General features: G+C 38.1%; 1 protein-coding gene across 1 annotated transcript; it reads right to left on the reverse strand.

Annotated features, from left to right (window-relative positions):
* Positions 1-1,462: 1,462 nt before the first annotated feature.
* Positions 1,463-15,573, reverse strand: LOC149133454 (uncharacterized). The gene is made up of 2 exons (XM_089358446.1): positions 13,105-15,573; positions 1,463-2,018 (listed from the first exon to the last, which is right to left on the reverse strand). Exon 1 carries the CDS (start codon positions 15,038-15,040, stop codon positions 13,940-13,942), a length of 1,101 nt encoding a protein of 366 aa, XP_089214572.1. The 5' UTR covers positions 15,041-15,573; the 3' UTR covers positions 1,463-2,018; positions 13,105-13,939.
* Between the last annotated feature and the right edge of the window lie 1,035 nt (positions 15,574-16,608).

Below are 16,608 nucleotides of genomic sequence, written 5' to 3' on the forward strand. Positions count from 1 at the left end.
TTTATTCATGATGAGAGGATCAGAGTTGTTCGAAAATCAAGGTTTTGCTGAATATATATATATATCAGGGTCATGCGATTTATGCCCGAGACTGTTTCATTTCCGACTTGACCTTCTAAACCATGTCAGGTTTAAGCATCATGGAGGTACCAGATGAACCAAACTCGGTCACTAGTGTTGCCGACGACATAGTGATATTAGGATAATAACGTTGTAGTATGTTGTCCAAAAGTCGTCCATATTTATTAGAGTAGACATGCACATGCCACTGGATGTACTTCAGAAATCCCATCGTTTCAAAACCGATACTTTTTTCTTGACTTATTTTCATACCTATAGCTCATAGTTGATATGTTGCGCAATCAACTATCTTGTATCCAAGGTGTAGAATGAGGCACTTATGTGATTTTTTAAACTGATTCTTTGCTATAACGTCTCTCCATTTCAGAGATCTGTCTGAAAATGCTCGAATGTAACGTCTACCAAACGATATATAATAACACAAAGTAAAAGAGCGAACAGATAGAACGAAAAACTTGTTTAAGAAGTCATTCCGGGTCCTATATGCAAACCTGGGTTATATTGCTTTTATGCACTAAAAGCATTTTTCCTGTTTATGTTCTCTCAAATCAAGTTACTTCTAAAATAGTAGCGCGTATTTTATGCCAACAAATATGGAGTTTTCTTTTAAAATGTCAATAAAGTTTTGTGGATTTACTAATGTGATCATTATCTTTATAATGATAATCAATATTCGTGTTTAAAGTTAACTTACTTAAAAGTGTAAACACTTTTTTTCTTATTCGCATATATTTTGAAAACTGATTAAATAAATGGAAGCAATTAACGTTTAATCGTCGATGTATGCTTATCCGTCAATTAAATTATTATATATATATATGTGTATATATATATATATATATATATATATATATATATATATATATATATATATATATATATATATATATATATATACATATATATACATACGTATATAGATACATCTATATATATATATATATATATATATATATATTTATAAATAAATAAATAAATAAATAAATAAATAAATATATATATATATATATATATATATATATATATATATATATTTATAAATAAATAAATAAATAAATAAATAAATAAATAAATAAATAAATAAATATATATATATATATATATATATATATACATACACATATACACGCACACACACACACATATATATATATATACTTGATATAATGTCAAGCCCATACTGATTAGGAAACGTTAATTATGGTCATTTATTCAATTATGCTTCGAAATATATATATACTAACAAGAGAAAAAATTGACTACTCTTTTGATACAATTATCTTAATTATCATAATGAAAACATTGAAAGTATTAATAATTATTTAACAACAAATTTACAGTCTTCAGAATTGTCATTTATATATAAACGAGCAGCCTTCACACTGATGGACGTCTTACAAAAATTATCAACACAATTTACATGAAAACACTGGTGACTTTATTGAAAATGAAGGCCACATTAGATGATGTAGCATTAAAAACGTTTTATGAAAACAGGCGCCAGATACATGGAACTTTTTTATTCAACAACTAGTTTAAACTAGTTGTTTACCATAGGGGTCATCTGATCAAATAGACTGGTAAATACTGTCATATAACAAAATATTTATCAACAAGTCCCTAGCGATTGTACATTTGCGTTCGCATACATATGCTCTTCTCGACTGTGTTATTTGAGCGTGCACCCAAAATTAAAATGCAATTGTGCAGTGAAGTATACAATGAAGTACATATTGCATAGTTACATTGTTATATTTTTCAGGTTTACTTTTATATAATGGGGAAGATAAGTAAAATAAATAAATACAAATACTTTGATGCATTGTACTTGATTCAAGACTTTGTCTTATATTTTATATTATTTCCACTCTCCAAATTCATTTCAACGGTCATCGGGAATTACCCCAATAAAATAACTTCCCTGTGTGGAACTACTGCTGTAAATCAAAGAGAGAAATAGCAAAGAGTTGAAAAAGGGACAATAAATACTGAAGACTTAATTCAATGGCTGCTGATAATATAAAGGACTTACACACAATCAAATCATCATTATTATTATTATTATTATTATTATTATTATTGTTCAGTAGTTTTATTTTTATAACGTGCTTTCACTTCACTACCGAGCGCAGCTCTGTGCGCCTTGGGTATGTGCTGTGGTTTGCTGTGGTGTTCTTATGTTTACTGTATTGAAAGTGTTTTGCGTAGAATGTGTGCAGTACCCAGTAGTGCAATTTTCTGTATGTTATATATATTTGTAAGTCCTGGTGTTTTTGTTATGTATTTGCCTGAATATTTTTTTATTATACCTAAGGCACCTACTATGATAGGAATTGTTTCTGTTTTTAGATTCCACATTCGAGTTATCTCTATTTCCAGGTCTTTGTATTTTGAAAGTTTTTCCATTTCTTTTAGAGAAACGTTGTCATCTGCTGGTATTGATACATCAATTAGAAAGCATTTTTTTTCTTCATGATCTTTGACAACTATATATGGTCTATTTGCCTTAATTTCTCTATCTGTGTGTATTGGCATATCCCAGAGTATGGTTGCTTTCTCGTTTTCTGTGACCTTTTCTGGCGTGTGTTTATACCATCTTTTTTCTGTTGTTATTCCATAGTGTTGGCATAGCTTCCAGTGTATATAGGTCCCAGCTCTGTCGTGTCTGTGAATATATTCCTTCTTAGCCAGGACTGGGCAGCCAGAGATAATATGATTTATTGTTTCTTGTCCATCTCCACATATTCTACAGTTACTTGTTATATTTCTTTTCATTATGTGTTTTTGGTAATTTCTGGTGAGGAGGCTCTGGTCTTGTGCAGCAATTAAAAATCCTTCAGTCTCTGCTTTGAGTCCTGAGCTTCTCAGCCATTGCTGGGATTTTTCTGTCTATTTCTTTCGCATTTAGTTTAGCCCAGTATTTACCATGTAGGGGCTTTTCTTGCCATCGTTTTATCATGGTCCGTTGCTGTTCTAGTTTTAGTTTGGATTTCATTTGTTTTATAGCTTTTGTTGTTTCTTCTTCTTCTTCTTCGTATTTGTTAGGTAGATTGATTTCTTGTTTGTATTTGTCAGCTTCCTTAAATACTGAAAACAGTTTTTTGTTTTGCTCGTGTTTTGTGGCTCTTTGTATTAGTTTCCCTTGCTTCTGGAATAGGTATTTTTGCAGTCCTATGGTGGTTATTTTATAATAGTTTTCTAGTTGTATAAGACCCCTGCCATCTTCTGTGCGTTGTATATATAGCCTTTCTATGTCAGATTTTGGGTGGTGCATCCTATATCCTGTCATTATTTTTCTTGTTTTCCTGTCTATTTTACATAGTTCGTTTAGTGTCCAGTTAAGGATGTTGTAGCTGTAGCTTATAACTGGGACAGCTAAAGTCTTGATACCCATTATCTTGTTTTTAGCATTGAGCTCTGTTTTTATTATTGATCTAACTCGTCTATAGTACTCTTTCTTTATTTTTTCTTTCATTTATGTATGTTGTATCCTATCTAGTTCATTGACTCCTAAATACTTATATGGTTGGCTTTCGTCTAGTTCTCTTATTTCATTGGCTTTATCTAGTGTTATATTGCTACTTTTAACTAATTTTCCTCTTTTCAGGGTTGCTTTGACACATTTTTCTAATCCGAATTTCATATCTATTTCCTTGGTAAAGCCGTGTACTGTATGTAGTAGTGTTTCTAGCTCTTTGTCGTTTTTTGCATATAATTTTAGGTCATCCATATATAGAAGGTGGCTGACTGTTTTTCCGTAGCATTTGTAACCGCATCCAGTTCTATTTAGCAATTCGGTTAAAGGTGTGTGCCAGGCAGAACAGGAGTGGAGAGAGCGTGTCTCCCTGGAATATTCCTCTTCTAATGGGGATGGCTTTCGTTTTCACAAGTCCCTCTTTTGTTTGGAGCTGTAGCACTGTCTGCCATTTGTTCATTGAGTGCTCTATGTATTTTATGATAATTGGTGCCACCTTGTTTATGGCTAGTGTTTTCAGAATCCACGTGTGGGGAACACTGTCGAAAGCCTTTTGATAGTCCACCCAGGCCATACTGAGGCCTTTCTTCTTTCTGCGGCTGTCTTCAGTTATGGCTTTATTGATCAATAATTGATCTTTACAGCCGTTTGAGCCCTTGCAGCATCCCTTCTGCTCTTCTGGAAGCAGGTTATTATTTTCCAGGTGTTTACTCAATCTCTGCGAGATTATTGCAGTAAAGGCTTTGTAGATCGTAGGGATACAGGTTATAGGTCTATAGTTTTGTGGTTTCTTCGTTTCCGTGGATTTGGGGATTAAGATGGTTTTCCCTTTTGTGAGCCATTCAGGCATTGTCTCTGGATCTGCTAGTATGTTGTTAAAGTTTTCTGCCAGCTTTTTATGCATTCCTGGCAGGTGTTTTAACCAGAAATTGGGCATCTTGTCGTGTCCAGGTGCCTTCCAGTTGCTTAGTCTTTGCAGTGTCTGGGTGACCTCTTCAGTTGTTATAGGGGCCCAGAGTTGCTCAGGTGCTAAGTTCGTTGTTTTAATGGTCCTTTTCTGGGGTTGTTGCTTCACCGACCATATTTGTTTCCAGAATTTCTCTAGTTCTTCTGCTGTTGGTGCTGAAGTAATGTCTATTTTATTTTTACCCAGTTCTTGGTAGAGTTTTTGGGGGTTGGATTTGAACTGTTTGTTTTGTTCAAAGAAACGTTGGCGTTTCTCATACCGGCGGATCCTTTGTGCTTTGGCAAGGATGTCTTGCTTTAGTTTTTCTTTTGCCTCAGGTAAGTCTTTTTCTGTAATGCTGTATTTGTACAGTATTTTTGTTTTCTTCTTGTTACTTAGTAGTGTTGATTGTTTACTAATTTCGTTGAGAATCGATAAATCTTTTCTCTTTTTTTTTAATTTTGTTCTGGATGTTATTTATCCACAAGGTCTGTTTGGGTGGTAGAACTCCTGTTCGGATGGGTTTGAGTGAGTATCCTGCTTCTTTTGTGGCTGCAGTGGCTGCCGCATATATTATGTCATTTAGCTCAGTGATATTGCCTGTTGTTTCTTTGGTTGTTTGTTCCGTGACGGCCAGGTTTATGCTATTTATTATTGATGTTGTTTTATGGTCTATTTTGATTTTTGGGAGATATAATCTGTGGTCATTCTCATAGTATCGTAATTATTAGGTTTCCCTTCGTTATTTCCAGGCTTTATATTTGTTTTGCCTTCCTTTTCATTCATATGTTTGTCTGTGGTGTTCTGGTTTGGTGCTTTTTGTACACTATTATACATCTCTACGGTCTGGGTTTGTTGTTTTTTTGTTTACTTCGTTTTTGCCGGATATGTTACGTTTGTCCTCGTGTTTTGCTATCTCAGTAGTGTTTATATTATTATTTGGCATTGCTGTGTGACTACTATCTAGATTTTCCTGATGTATTTTTCCTTTCAATTGTTCTATTTCTATTTCTGATATTTTTTTTGCTTTTAGAATATATCTTCTTATGTTAGCTAGTTTGTTAGGGTTCATTGTTTTATCGAGGTCTATATTTACATTATTTTTCTTCTATATTTTATATGTATGTGTTGTTGCGTTTTCGTTTTTTGGGTAGAGCACTGCTGTGAAATAGGCGTATAGTATCGAAATGTATTCCTCACGTGTCCATTTATGCCGTTTTGGTTTTGTTTGCGGGACATGAGGAACAACGTCCGGTCCTTTATTTTGACGGTCATCGTTTTCGTAGGGTACCGGTTCGTTTATTTCAGTTGTCAGATTGTTTTGCACGTTCAGATCTTCGTATTTTTTCGTAACAAGCTTACAGTACGCACTTCTCGGTTGTTATTCTTGGGTGTAATAATACCGGTGTTATTTAATCTGTTTGTAATTTGTTTGTACATGGTGTTTTGGGGTTCGAAGATGGTTTGATTTTGATGTAACACGTGTGTTTACGATCGCTGTGCGGGTAGTGGAGGTATCAAGTTAAAATACATCATTATATTTGGAAAGATAGAAATAAATTTCAATGAGTATTACTTACTCGGATATAATCCAACCCTTTGTCAGCTATTTTTTGGCTCAATGCAATGTCTTTATTTCCGATGTTTTTGGATAAGTTTCGGAGCAGTGATTTATCGTTCTCACATGTTAAACTTCCCCGGTGTCTGTTAAACTATTATTATTATTATTATTATTATTTTATGTTTGACTTTTGTTTTGCATGTGTACAAGTTGGATCCAAGTCTCACCCAGAGACCTCAAGAGACAACAAGTTAGAAGTTCATGTAGGTGTTATGCCTAGAGTACCATATATTTGGATTTGTACAGTTTTGTTCAAGTGAATGTTTAAGAAACCATAAGAAAATTATGTGTTTGCTTTAAAATTTGAGATCACATAGACAGTATTTTACGTAGGATATGGGCAGTTCCCATGAGCACTATCTTTTGAACTTCAGCCATTTTGGGGTTTCCTGGAATCTGATCTAGGTAGTAATCAGCCCGTTTCGCTGTCATTCCCAGGGCATTATTATTATTATTATTATTATTATTATTATTATTATTATTATTATTATTATTATTATTATTATTATTTTATGTTTGACTTTTGTTTTGCATTTGTACAAGTTGGATCCAAGTCTCACCCAGAGACCTCAAGAGACAAGTTAGAAGTTTATGTAGGTGTTATTATTATTATTATTATTATTATTATTATTATTATTATTATTATTATTATTATTATTATTATTATTATTATTATTATTATTATTATTATTATTATTATCATTGCCTTTGCACAGCTTCTAACGCTGGAGATGTACTACGGTGTCACCTGTTCACTACCAATGAACTAAGGAAACACCTCAATTTTCGAACACCTTCCGGAGTATTCGAACGGTTTCAATCAGTGCTGTTTTCTGCAGGTGCTCCACCCTTATTGCAGCCCCTATTTGTTCCACGTACTCCTCGAGATTTTTGCTCACTGTTCCCAGGGCTCCGACAATTATTGGTACTACTGCTACCTTTTTCATCGACCACAACTTCTTAACTTCCCAAGCTAACCTGTCATATCTCTCAACTTTTCTTTCTTCCTTATCGCATACCTTGTTGTCAGCTGGGCATGCTATATCTATGATCCAGCATCGTTTGATTTCTTTCTCAATTAACATTATGTCTAACTTCCAATTCTCTATCTCATGGTCGCACAGAATCATAAAATCCCATAGGATCTTTGCATTATCATTTTCGATGATGCCTTCGGGTTTATGTTCGTACCACGTTTTTTGCTCCGTGAAATCCATACTTGTTGCAAAGGGTTTTTATTATTATTATTATTATTATTATTATTATTGTTGTTGTTGTTGTTGTTGTTGTTGTTGTTGTTGTTGTTGTTGTTGTTGTTGTTGTTGTTACTTAGTTCATAGTGTTCTGTGTTGTGCATGCAGTTTCCCCGCCGCATTGCATTGTTATAAGCTGCTGAAATCATTTTGACGCCATGGAATAAATTTTTTATCCTCCTCTTCCTTGAAGTTATATCAAATGTTTAAACGGGATAAGCGTGAAAACGAAATAACCAGAGGATATAGTAAGTTAGTGGGGAATATAATTGAGTGCAAGAGGGGAGATTTTTTTAGTACAAAATTAATTGCACGAAACAATTGGTATTCATAAAATGCATGTATAAAATCCGATGCATAACATTATTATTCATGGAATACCTGCTATGCATCACTGTTGTGAATCCTTCCAACTAACCCTAACCCAACCAGCAAGAAATGAGATGTTATTTGCGTTGGTTACATTTATTTAGTTGAGCGATTCATAGCTTGATAATTCATGCCGATATTTCGGAGGCTACTAAAGCTATATACGCCATTTATTTTGATCATCGACGATTATTAAAACAATATAATAAAAATAATAAAGATTATTATTATTATTATTATTATTATTATTATTATTATTATTATTATTATTATTATTATTATTATTATTATTATTATTATTATCATCATCATCATCATTATTATTATTATCATTATTCCTATTCTTCTTCTTATTATTATTTCTCATTAGTTTTATTTTTATAACGTGCTTTCACTTCACTACCGAGCGCAATATCTGTTCGCCTTGGGTATGTGCTGTGGTTTGCTGTGATGCTCTTATGGTTACTGTATTGAAAGTGTTTTGCGTAGGATGTGTGCAGTACCCAGTAGTGCCCTGTTGCGTTTTGAAAATGTGTTTTCCAAAATGTTTTTGCTTTTGCAACTGATTTGTATATAAAGTATGCAGTTAACAAACATAAGCTACAGTTCGTGTGGCGTTGTGTTAGCCAGTGTTTCACTCAATGATCCTGATAGAGACTTCCATGCTGGACAGATGGGTGGATAAACCACTTGGGCATACGTAGGACCAACACTCCTAGCAGAAAAAATTAAGTCAGAGCGGTGCACACACACACACACACACACACACACACACACACACACACACACACACACACACACACACACACACACACTCACACACACATACATACACACGTATAAATTCATTGAGAAACAGAGCGATCTAATGGATACAAATTAATTTAGTAATTAATCAACACATTAACCAACAGTTGTTTCATTTCTCAAATTGATTTGTATCCATTAGATCTCTGTTTTCGAACTCAATAGAAACAATTGCTGGTTAATATTTTGATTAATTAATAAACTAATTGGTATCCATTGGATCTCTCTGTTTTCTATCTCTATAAAACTGTTTGATATCTTACAATATTCTATGTATATATTGTATTCATTGAAGAATTATCTCTCCAAAATTTAATATATTAAACCAACGTATCTTGGATAAATATCCCTATATAACATTTGAACATGCTCATTGTGGCTATATATCACTAGCCACTACACATTCTTTATTTTCTCTCCTTGTTTCTTTCTGTGTTCCTTTCTGTGGAAGAGCGTTGGTTCGAAACGTTAAAGACTCTTTCACTTCCCGAGTGTTAAACTAATACATCTTTTTGTTATCTACACCACCTGTCTTCGTGTTTTGCTTTGAATTTCTCCCCTATATATATATATATATATATATATATATATATATATATATATATATATATATAGAGAGAGAGAGAGAGAGAGAGAGCGAGAGAGATAGATAGATAGATAGATAGATAGATAGAAAGATAGATAGATAGATAGATAGAAAGATAGATAGATAGATAGGTAGATGACTTTTTTTTATTAGCCACACAGGGCTGCACAGAGGGGACAAATACAACTGTAGAGCTTTTCTTTAAGAAAAAAAAAGCTCCGATCAAAAGGGATCGGTAGGGGCAAAAAAAAGGGGGGGGGGGGGTATCGTATATCACAGAAAATGTCAATTGTGTAAAATGGGGTAACATTAGGTTTATCCATGGAGAGAAAAGCCTACGGAAAAGATCATGGTAACCTCAGCAGGGAATAGACACATGAGAGCGAAGTGCTCTCTCTCTCTTTTTTTTTAATTTTTTTTTTTTCGATTTATAGGATCATGCTCAAAGAGGTATCGTCACTCGCACGCACCATCTTTGCTACATTCACCCACCTTTTAATGAAACTTTCACGAGACAAAATCTGTCTCTCTATTCTCACCTTCCTTTTCAAGTGATACTTGAAAAAGTTGATGAGCGATTGGCCAAAGAGGTAAGTTTTCGTCTCTAATCCTTTCGCTCGGGTCCACAACACCCATTCTTTCACCATGGCCACCAGTATGATGAACACTGCCTTGCCTTCCCTGTTGAGGGACGGTGGTGGAGCAATTTGCACAATAGACTCGGCTGACAGGCGGACTCGTCCCACACGTGACAGCAGCCGTTCGGCACAAGCCCACAGGTCGGAAATCTTTGGACACTGCACGAGTGCGTGCAGAACGGTTTAGTCGCTCTGACCGCATCTCGGGCATGTCGGTCCGGTGTGTCTCGAACCGTGTCTGTAAAGCTTATCCCGAACGAGTAATGCTTCTCGATAGCACTACCAGGCCAGGGATCTCTGGTGGTTGTCCATAGGTCCCGGCCCGAAAGTTGTCCTGAACAGGCGGGTCAGGTGTTCCTCGTCGACGCCCAGATTCTGCCCGAGATCGTCGTCGCACCTTCCCTCCACTAATCCTCTATAGAACGCTTTTGTGGAATCAAAGTTGCACAAGATTGGTCCCGGACGGCAGAGTTGCTTGAGAGCAACGCGACACTCGCGGTGCCATTCGCCGAGCCTAGGTCTCTGTTTAATCTACGACTGCAGTTCGGCTAAGGAGACGAACTGCGGAAAATCGCGCCGCACAAACGGCGACCACACCTGTTCACCATCGTCTAGGAAGCGCCGGAGATGTCGCAGTCTCAGCGCATGTCTGCGCATCATCAACCACGGCATACCCAGCCCTCCATTTAGCGGCTGTTGACAGCAAATAGATCGCCTAACCATCGGAACGCTTCCCTTTCACAAGAAGCGGAAGAGTATGCGTTCCAGTTTGGTGATGGTAGGATCGAGACAAGGCACGACAGTCAGACGGTATTCGATGACGGATGCAATGTACCCGTTCGCCACCTCCGCCCGACCTTTTACGGATAGCTTCCTCTCGGCCCATTGCCGAGTGAGAGTGACCACCCTAGTCGTTATTTCGCCCCAGTTCTTCTCCATTTGGAGGTCCGGACCGAACCAGACTCCGAGCAATTTAACCGGCCCGTCGGTCCAGCGTCCCACAGTGGAGACGCTGTTAGACGGCATGGGCTTGCTTCTCCAGGTGCCGAGCCGCAAGCCCACTGACTTATCCCGGTTCATTTTTGCTCCCGTTACCGCTTCGTATTCTTTTAGTCTCTCGCCGACCAGCTCGATGTGCTTTTGGCTCGACGCTATGACGGTGACGTCGTCCGCGTATGCAGACACGCTCGTCCCACATCCCAGCTCTCGTGGGATGCCCCTCAGCGTCGCCAGCTTCCGCAGTAGAGGCTCAAGAGTCAATACATACAGAAGGGGCGAGAGGGGGCATCCTTGACGAACCGAACGCATGATGCCGAAAGGTCGCGATAGATGACCGTTTACGCGAACTACCGAGCGGATGCCGCTGTATAAGGCAGCGATCCAACCGCGGAAGACGGGACCGAAACCAGCCGCTATGAGGACGGCTTCCAAGTAGTGATGGTCTACCCTATCGAAAGCTTTTGATTGATCCAAATTGATCAGCGCCCCACCCATGCCAGGTTCCTTAACTACCCTGTCCATGATGTAGCGGATCAGATGGAGGTTGTCATGGATACTCCTACCCGGCACGGTGCACGTCTGCGCCCTGTCGACTAGTTTCTCGATGACAAGCGCCAACCTCTCGGCTAACACTTTGGCCAAAATTTTCAAATCTGCGTTGAGCAGAGTGATGGGCCGAAAATTATCTATGATGTTCCCCTTGTTTGGGTCTTTCTTTAGTAGTGCCACTGGTCCTCGCTTTTCAAAGACGGGGATGCTCCCGTTTTGCTGCCAGTTGTAGTAGACAGCTGCCAAGACGCCACCAAACAAGTCTGGCATATGACAATAAAGTTCGTAGGGCAGACCATCCAAGTCTGGCGACTTGTCTCCCTTACAGCCTGCCATCGCATCCCGTACGTCCGCGGCTGTGATGGGTCTTTCACAACACTCCGCCTCTCTTGCTGAGAGTCGTGGCAGGCCATGCAGGTAGGCACTAAAGTCTACTCTGCGTTCTGATCCACCAGTTGTCCCGAACAGTCGGGCAAAGTGCTGTTGAAAGGCCTCGCACATCCTTTCAGGCTCGAGTAATTCGCGCCCTTCTTCATCTGTCAGAGGCCTAATGGTGGCTATGTTGCCTCGTTGCGCCTCCGCTACTCGGGCCTCTCGGGCCGCTCCAACTCCCTCGTCCCTCAGAGCACGCATCCTAGCTCTGACAACGCATCCTTCGTGTTTGGCGTTGAAATGTTGGTCGAGGGCCAACCTCGCTGCCACTAGGTTGGACGCGATGCCAGTACTAAGTGCCTCTTCTAATTTCTTAACTAGGTCTCCCTCTATTCTATTTCGGTCTAACGCTAGGGCCTTACTGTACCTAACCGATTCTGACTTGATTGCTTTTTTGAGGGCATACCGCCATCTGTTGTTGATGATGGCACCCGTTAATGCTCTCTTAACTAAAGTGTTAATCCGGTCCCTGTAAGCCTGGCGTGCCGTGAACGACGCGTTCAGCTTCCAGTAACCGGGACCCTGTCTATGTGTCTTATCTAAGTCAAGCGTACAAGTGACAAATTTGTGGTCTGTGTAACTGACTATGTGGAATTGTGGACAACCTACTCTATCCTTATCCACTGTCCTACAGAATACCCTATCTAAGTACGATCTGGACGACCCGATGCGGTTACTCCATGTCCACATTGGCACATTCGGGTGGTCCAGTCGGTACCTGTCAGACAGTTGGAAACGTCTGAGCAGGTCTTTGAGGCTTTTGCATCCCTTTCTATTGCTATCGCTGCCTGCGTAATCTAGATGCGTGTCCAGGGTAGCGTTCCAATCCCCCACTAGAAGTAAAGGTCGAGACGTTCCCGAGAAGACCTCTAGACGTCGACAGAAATCTGGCCGGCCTGTTAAAGATGGTGCATAAACTGCTATCAGTCGAAAAGCACACCCATTGCTGCCGTCGACATCCAAGACGACCAGCCTACCCGGGTCTAGGAAGATTGCTTTTACTTTGAGGTCCAAACTCTTCCGAAGAAGCACCGCGTTGCCTCCTCCACCCATTCGCGGCAGACACGGAGAAAAATAAATGTTGAAATGTCCGCCGAACATGTGCTGGAGGGCCCGCGGGCTGTGGAGTCTGGTCTCGCTGATGGCTATGACATGCAGATTTTGTGACTTGATGTCGTTTAACAGATACCCTTGTTTCCAAGGCGACCCCAAGCCACGTACAGTTATACTGCCTATTTTGAGCATGATTCTATCAAAATTTGTGTTTTACACACGAAAGGAGAGAGAGAGAGAGAGAGAGAGAGAGAGAGAGAGAGAGAGAGAGAGAGAGAGAGAGAGAGTTACTTACTGTCCGAAAGTTCTTGGTTCTTCGCCTCACAGTCTTCTCTCAGAAGGTCTTAGTACAGTTTTTTAGATGAATATTTCTGGAATCTCCCTACTGCATCCGGGTAGAGAGATTTCAGTGTATTGTATGTGCTACGTGTTACGTGTATGATTTTGATGTGCTGTGGTGGTGTTGTGCGTGGGTGATTGCTTGTTTTCGTGTCATTTTCTGTTATGTTAGTGTTTGACCTAATGAATTTCATTAGGTCTGGATTGTTTGTGTTTATCGCTGTCAACATTGTTGTGGGGTTCTGTGTTGGTGTTTTTGTTTTCTGTGGATGTGTTGGTTTCGGGGCTGGTAAACCTCCCCGCTTTGTTTGTTTGTTTTTCCGTTCTTTTTTTTTCCTCTTTTTCTTCTTCCCCCCCGTGGCCACTTGCCAATCCTCTGTGTCATCTTCATCTGACGACATGTCGCAGGAATCGTAGGGTGGGAGGGGAAGGGTGTTGGGGTCTATTTTTGTGTGGGTTGATTTTGTTGTTGGTGGTGTTGGTACTGTTTCGTGACAGTTGGGATGTGGTGTTTGGGTTTTTGGGGGTGGGGTGGGAGTCTTTTTCGTGTTCCCTTCTTCTTGTGGGGTTGTTGTTGTTGGTGGTGGTGGTGGTGATGGTGCTGATTCTGTTCTTGGTGGTACTGGTGGTGTTGTTGTTTGGTTCGGCTGGGTTGCTGGCTGCTGGCGTTTTTCCATTTCGTTGTACAACTGCTTGACCAGTTGTGCATATGGTGGTGTAGGCAGTAATGCTGTTTTTTTCTCGTGCTTTTCTTGTGGTTGTTGTTGTTTTTCTTTGTATTGTTGCCGTTGTTATTGCCTTTTCTTCTGGGCTACTGGGCATGTATTTTGAAGGTGAGTTTTGCTACTACAAACGTAGCAAACTGGCTTTCTGCCTTCGACGGAAACATGGAAACTTGAATCCTCAGTTAATTGGATTCTATGTGGAATTTTCTCGTAGTTTGCTGGATCAACTTGTACCAGGAGTTGAAATTCCTGGCCAATCCAGTTTTCATTGTACACGGCAGATGCTTCTAAAATGTTTATTTCCTCCTCTATGCCGAGACATATGGCAGATACGAGCCATTCTTCCTCAATTTCAGGAGGCACATTCGAAATCTTTATTTTCGTAACCCTACGACAAAGGTACGTAGGGATCATGAGTAGGTTCTTATGTTGTAATGACTTTGTGGAGAGGTCCTTGGATCGCTGCTCGCTGTCGAGTCTTACCTCTATTGTTGCGAACTTCATTCCTCTCGTTATGTAAGTTTTATAAGACCATAGCAGCTTTAGGCATCTCTCAACCTTTTCTTGGGTGAATTTTTCCAGTGTCTTTGTCTTTAAATTAATGGTTCTGTAGATGATAGTTTTTTTATCTATGTATATTTTAAAGTCCGCAGGTGTTTGAAGATGGAGTGTAACGTCCTTTTTACTTAGCATGCTTTTGCATGCGAGTAATTTCTCTTTCGATATATTCAAAATTCTTTTTCTGGGCTTCAAAGCCTCGGCAAAGTTCGTGTTTGTTGTGGTGGTGATGGCGGTAGTGGTGGTATCAGTGGTGAGGACAGTGGTTTTGTTAGCAAGGACATTTGTGTCCTTGTTGTTGCTGTTGTTGTTGTTGTTGTTGTTGTTGTTGTTGTTGTTGTTGTTGTTGTTGTTGTTGTTGTTGTTGTTGTTGCTGTTGTTGTTGTTTTTGTTGTTGTTGTTTTCACTGGTGACGGTGGCAGGCAAGACTGCTGTAGCAGCAGAGTTTTTACACGTGATGGTGGTAGTGATGGTGGTGTAGGCAGCAGCAGTAGATTCACAATCATTGCTCTTCTCCACCACCTGTCTGCGTTCATGCGGAACGGCATTAAGTTCTTTCGTCTCTGGCATTAGAGGCGGGAAATTGGCCTTGTTGTATACCATAGCCATATTCGTTTTACAGAATATGGCTAGGAACGAGGAAGATGTGTTTGAATTTTTGGAAATGAGGCTCTAAATAGAGCTATTTCCGATTTGAAAAATATATGTTCACGAAGTATTTTGTGTTATACACAACTTATACAAAATTTAAAAACAAAATAGGTCTTTTAAGAGGTGAAAAATGCAACTTACATGGGAGCCGATGTGTCTACCGTCCGTCCATGATGATAGATAGATAGATAGATAGATAGATAGATAGATAGATAGATAGATAGATAGATAGATAGATAGATATAGTTATATCCTTTCATTTTTACTGGTTTTAGTCAGAATCTGATGACATGTTGGAACAATGTCTGTCACGGTGATTGTGTTTCTTTTCTGTACCGAATCTGGTGAAGTAATGAATTGAACAGAGCTGCTCTTTTTTTTTGTGCCTCCTGCGGCGATGTGGGTTCATCTGGTATCTCATATAAAAGAATTTTCGCGAAGATATATTAACCCAATATTTACATAGTATTGTTAATGGTTTTATGTGTGTGCTTCAGTATCTATTATTCCCCCAAATGTTATTTCGCTTTCTCTCGAAAGTTTATAAAGTTCTTATGACATCAACAATACGTGTGTGTGTGTGTGTCTGTGTTTGTGCGTTTGGCTGTATGTCTGTATCTGTGTTTATATATATATATACATATATATATATATATATATATATATATATATATATATATATATATATATATATATATATATATATATATATATATATATATATATATATATATATATATAATTCAGATATACGCACACATACATACACACATATATAAATATTTATGTATTTATACATATATTCATATATGTATATATATATATAAATATATAAATATATATGTATGTATGTACGTATGTATGTATGTATGTATGTATGAATGTATGTATGTATGCATGTATGTATCTTTGTATGCTACGTAGCAAAATATCATTCTTTCTTATCATTGATTGTCTGAAGATATTCGTTTTTTTTTATTTCAAGTTACTTTCTCTATTTGCCACTTTAAAATATTATTCCGACATTTTTGTTAAAATATTAAGCAATTTTCATTTTTCAGAAAACTTAAATATTCACGAATGTGTGTGTGTGTGTGAGTGTGTGTGTGTGTGCGTGTTGATGTGTGTGCGCGCGCCTGTGCGTGCTTATCTGCGTGTACGGGTACGTTTGTGTATGTATGTGTTCATGTGAATATGTGTATATGTGCTTATCTTGCGGCTATATATATATATATATATATATATATATATATATATATATATATATATATATATTTAATAAGTTTTAGTCCAACACAATCTGATTTATCATAACATCAAGCTTAAAACCGATATTTTTCTATTTTTCTTTTCTTTCTCGATTTTTTATTTTCAAAATTATCTGTAAAATATAATTTACAGCGAAATAAAGAAATGAGCTTCCATACATCATGCGTCGCTAAATAATTTGCTGTTTTATATAATTTCAGAATTTGTCCTACTTCAAATGGACTATAACTTCCAACATAGAAAATTTAACGTGGTGT

This window comes from Octopus bimaculoides, chromosome 10 (genome assembly GCF_046866305.1).
Source record: "Octopus bimaculoides isolate indiv1 chromosome 10, ASM4686630v1, whole genome shotgun sequence".
In the NCBI taxonomy this organism is placed as follows: Eukaryota; Metazoa; Mollusca; class Cephalopoda; order Octopoda; family Octopodidae; genus Octopus; species Octopus bimaculoides.

Bases quoted from the DNA above. Each gene is read 5' to 3' on its own strand.
- LOC149133454 (XM_089358446.1), bottom strand. From the start codon at position 15,040: ATGGCTATGGTATACAACAAGGCCAATTTCCCGCCTCTAATGCCAGAG.